General features: G+C 29.4%; 1 protein-coding gene across 2 annotated transcripts; it reads left to right on the plus strand.

The window, feature by feature from the left end:
• The first annotated feature begins 546 nt into the window (after positions 1-546).
• On the plus strand, positions 547-4,067 carry LOC108577547 (enolase). 2 transcript variants are annotated; one of them, XM_017940727.1, is made up of 7 exons: positions 547-787; positions 1,357-1,462; positions 1,714-1,887; positions 1,989-2,146; positions 2,274-2,576; positions 2,690-2,974; positions 3,221-4,067. In XM_017940727.1, exons 2-7 carry the CDS (start codon positions 1,400-1,402, stop codon positions 3,540-3,542), a joined length of 1,305 nt encoding a protein of 434 aa, XP_017796216.1. In that variant the 5' UTR covers positions 547-787; positions 1,357-1,399; the 3' UTR covers positions 3,543-4,067. The 2 variants fall into 2 exon arrangements, with proteins under 2 accessions (XP_017796216.1, XP_017796215.1); XM_017940726.1 differs by lacking the exon at positions 547-787 and adding an exon at positions 831-969 and having other exon boundaries at positions 2,274-2,575; positions 2,689-2,974.
• Positions 4,068-4,830: the final 763 nt, after the last annotated feature.

The raw sequence follows: 4,830 nt of genomic DNA on the forward strand, positions 1-4,830 counted from the left end.
GTAAAATATTAACCTTCATAAAAAATAGTAATTTAGGAAAGGATAATAATTATTTTTTTTATGATATTACCTACAAAAACGTTCTTTACACATGTTTATTAAAATTTTTATCTTTTACAATCAGTTATATTGTTTATGAAACATAGTTCATTGAATAATGAAAACTTAATTTTGATATTAATTTCTTTGTTAAATAAATTCCATTTATCTTAAAAACAGGGTAAATAAAATTTGTTTATAGCAATGGTATTGTTTCACTTACTTTAAATAAAAATTATTTCTATTAGTAAATATACTTTCTTTATTTGTCCTTAATAATATATTAAGTTAGAATAACTTAATAGGTTAATGTATTATATTGAAAATTCATTGTAACATAACACTTATAATTTTAACACTATTTTACAAATTCGCGCGCTTATAAATGAATCGTATCTCAAAGAACATGAATAATATAATATAGAGATAGTGAATCATAATGAAGCTTTTCCAACAGGCAGTAAAGTAGCCATTATAAATTACGTAATATATATTATTTAATCGTAAGAAAATTTAAAATTTTAGTTGATAAGCGCTTTAAGATTTCTCTTCCAAGTGTTATATTTGTGTTATATTATTGTTTATAGTCTATAACGTAAAATCTTAATTTCAACACATCCGCGATTAGATTGGTACGTAAGATCAGAATCGATAGAAAAGCGGTACATTCATGACTTGAGGTCAACTGTAGGACGGGAGTATCATTCTACTTCGAACATTTCAAGAGGATTGTCACGCATAACGCTAGGTGAGCAGATTTCTTTTGAGTTTTGCTCGACATGTAATAAATCATAACTTCAAGAATTTTTACGTGCTGTAGAAGATATCAAAATTTCATATACACATTTTTCGTAGAATTTTGTTTTCCAAAACTAGAAAAATGTTCCTGATACGTACCGCATACACTACGGGCCGAAATTTCATCGTAAGGTCATTATACGCGGTAATCCGAATACGTTACCGTGAATTTTTAAATATTTAAAACCTTTGAAATAAAAGAATTATTACTTCTATTTTAAATTCCTCAAGATTTTTCCAGTGACCTTGCCAAGGTCAAATATTATTTCCAAGATAAATTTATGTACCGGTATTCGGTATTCTAAATTGATGACAAATATTTAAATCGCTTAAATTTAAGGTTATTAGTTTGACATTTAAGATAAGCAGGGACAACTTATTTTTAGAACTATTAGTTATTGATACCCATACAATTTAGAGGTTGTAATATAACGCCCCTTCGTATTAAATCAGTTGAATTTAACATTTGTTCAACATTTTGAATTAATATTTTATTAATATCACATATTTTTGTTTTAGACCTTTAATCTCAAACTACAGCACTTCTGGTTTTTCTGCAAAAATGCCAATTAAAAGCATCAAGGCACGTCAAATTTTTGACTCCCGTGGTAACCCTACTGTAGAGGTAAGATTATATAAAGTATAATATTCAAATATATTCAATTATAATTTAGCTGTAATATTATCATTGATAAGTCAAAGATTTATTCATATATGCAAATTTTTATTTTCAATATGTAATAAATTACATTCTATAAATGTCCATTATGTTATTCCTATTATATATTATCAATTTGTAATTGTAATTTTCTAGCTTTGAATTTAATTATGATCATAATTCATGGCAATTTGTAATCTGCAATATTTTCTTTACAGGTTGATCTTGTCACAGATAATGGACTTTTTAGAGCTGAAGTACCATCGGGTGCTTCAACTGGTGTTCATGAAGCTTTAGAACTTCGCGATAATGATAAATCTAAATATCATGGAAAATCAGTCTTCAAAGCTGTAGAAAATATTAACAATACCATCACACCTGAATTATTAAAGGTATTTGTTTTTATTTTATCAAAGGTTTAACATTTACTTTTTATGTAAGCAATAAAGAAAGGAATTTATTTGTTAATTAATATTAAAATATCTTTTGTTAGTCAAACTTGGAAGTGACACAACAAACTGATATTGATAACCTTCTTCTAAAACTTGATGGTACACCAAACAAATCAAAACTTGGTGCAAATGCACTTTTAGGTGTCTCATTAGCAGTTTGTAAAGCAGGAGCTGCTAAAAAGGGAGTTCCTTTGTACAAGTGAGTATGATTTTTAAGTTATGTTTCTATTTTAACATATTAGTACCAGTTACAATTTTGTGTTATACTATGATTTCTAATGTTTGAAATGTATTAAATACTTCTAACAATTATTTTGTAATTCCAGATATATTGCAGAATTGGCAGGAAATGCCAATATTATTTTACCAGTACCAGCTTTTAATGTTATTAATGGTGGTTCACATGCTGGAAACAAATTAGCCATGCAGGAGTTCATGATTTTACCTACAGGTGCTGCTAATTTCACAGAAGCAATGAAAATGGGTACCGAAGTTTACCATCATTTGAAAGCTGGCATTAAGAAGAAGTTTGGTCTTGATGCTACTGCTGTTGGAGATGAAGGTGGTTTTGCTCCAAATATTTTAGAAAACAAAGAAGCTTTGAATTTAATCCTAGATGCCATCAAAGTAAGTATTCTATTTCTATAAAAAAATAAAATTCTATAGTAATAAATTTATGCACGTAACAATAAAAAGATAAAAGCGTTTCCATGAATGATATATATAAATATAATATTAAATATGCTGGATATGCAGGAAAAATTAAAATTGGTATGGATGTTGCCGCGTCTGAATTCCATAAAAATGGAAAATACGATTTAGACTTTAAGAACGAGAAGTCCGATCCAAACACATATTTGGAACCACAAGCTTTGAAGAACTTATATTTAGATTTCGTTAAAGAATTCCCAATTGTATCAATTGAAGATCCATTTGACCAAGATGACTGGGCTTCTTGGACTTCTATAACATCTTCCACCCCAATTCAAATCGTAGGTGATGATCTTACGGTTACAAATCCCGAAAGGTAAATATAGCATTTTTAGAAATTTTAATGATTCAAACACCGAAAATTATAAATTAAAGTGTTTTAAATTTTAACTATTACTACATAATTTTTATTTTAGTTTTATATAAATTCTTTTATTGAACTGATTTCAATTTTTTATAAAATTGAGAATGTATAAAAACTTTACATAACTTTCAATATCAATTCAAATTTTGTTTATATTCATAAATACTAATATTATTATGTGTTTCTTATACATTGCAGAATTAAAACAGCTATCGAGAAAAAGGCTTGCAACTGTCTGTTATTGAAAGTTAATCAAATAGGTACTGTCACAGAATCAATTAATGCTCACAAGCTTGCTAAGAGCGCTGGTTGGGGCACAATGGTATCTCACCGTTCCGGAGAAACAGAAGATACGTTTATAGCTGATTTAGTTGTTGGTCTATCGACTGGTCAAATTAAGACGGGCGCACCTTGCCGTTCAGAACGTTTGGCCAAGTACAATCAAATTCTTCGCATTGAAGAAGAATTGGGTGCAGCTGCCAAATATGCAGGCGACAAATTCCGTAATCCTCATGCTTAAGGTGTCCTATCAGTTCTTTTTACACGGGGCTCTAGTTATATTTACTACAAAGTAAATCGAACTTACACTTTCCTAACTGTTGAAACTGTGTTGATAAAATAGAGCTGAAAGATATTACTGTTAGCGTAGCATATTAAGATGAAGAAGTTTTTAAATTATAGAAATAGATTCAAATGTGAATTATAAAGTATAAGGGCCCTGTAAAGTAAAATATCACCAAACAATACACATGTTCATTTTAATAATCATTGTTTACTGACCTCATATTAAACAGGCACAATACAGCCAATGTATTAATATACTTAAGAAAATACCATTATTGGAATGTATAAATATATCAAAATATTTATTTTATTTTATTTCCTTTTTTGAATGTATTAGGAATATTTGAATTTTGTTCAACAACTAAATTAGAGCAGGTTTCATAATTAACACGTTGAGCGCGGAGCCGATTTCGCACTGCTTCCCGTTCAGGCGGCACACAGCGGCGATCACTTCGCGAGCTGTTCGGTTATAGAGTATAAACAGAAGATAACAAATGCGCTCACACGGCATTCAGACGAAGAAATACCAATCCGGGTTGATAGAAAAAGTGTTCGTAAATTGCAAAAAAGAAGAAGGAGACGTGCACAACATTTATTTTTTAAACATGATACTGCCGGTCCCACGGACCGACGCCACCCAAACGAAAAGTTCACTGTCAGTCCCCACGGACTGACGCCGCGCTTAACGTGTTAAAAGAGCAGTAAAAATGAAGACTTAATGCCTACCAATTTAGACGCACATATTACAATTGATATTACGTGTATGGGTATCATACAATAATAAAGATAGTAAAAAAGCTTAATCATGAGTTATTACCGTGAACTATAAAATCCAAATGTATTAAAAATTACTACATATTTTGTTATGGTGATACCTAGTACAGAAAATCAATAAAATTAAAATGTATTTTAATTTTGTGTTAACATTTTATTTTGCAGTTACTTTATAGGAAAAGTAATAAATTTTTTAATATTTGAGAAGTTGGTATTCATGATAGCATTACCAATGAAAACTTGTTATTTTAAATTTATAATTCATATGATTTATTCTATAAAAACAGTAATTACTATGTTAATTAATGGAGATAAGAAAACTACTAAAAAGTTTTAGGTACATAGGACAATGTTGTCTAAAGAGCAATTCAGGAGTAATATAGATACTTCCACTCACAGCAGCTGTTGACGTATGTCACTGTTAAATGTCATAATGTCTGAACTTCCTTGACCATGAAAACATTAGCCTA

The sequence above is a fragment of the Habropoda laboriosa genome, unplaced genomic scaffold (genome assembly GCF_001263275.1).
Source record: "Habropoda laboriosa isolate 0110345459 unplaced genomic scaffold, ASM126327v1 scaffold853, whole genome shotgun sequence".
Classification (NCBI taxonomy): Eukaryota; Metazoa; Arthropoda; class Insecta; order Hymenoptera; family Apidae; genus Habropoda; species Habropoda laboriosa.

What these genes read in the sequence shown, in the direction of transcription:
- LOC108577547 (XM_017940726.1), top strand. Translation starts at nt 920, where the DNA reads ATGTTCCTGATACGTACCGCATACACTACGGGCCGAAATTTCATCGTA. An exon ending in GTGGTAACCCTACTGTAGAG is followed by an intron (nt 1,463 to 1,713) that starts GTAAGATTATAT and finishes TTTTCTTTACAG; the next exon opens with GTTGATCTTGTCACAGATAA. An exon ending in AATCCTAGATGCCATCAAAG is followed by an intron (nt 2,576 to 2,688) that starts TAAGTATTCTAT and finishes ATAATATTAAAT; the next exon opens with ATGCTGGATATGCAGGAAAA.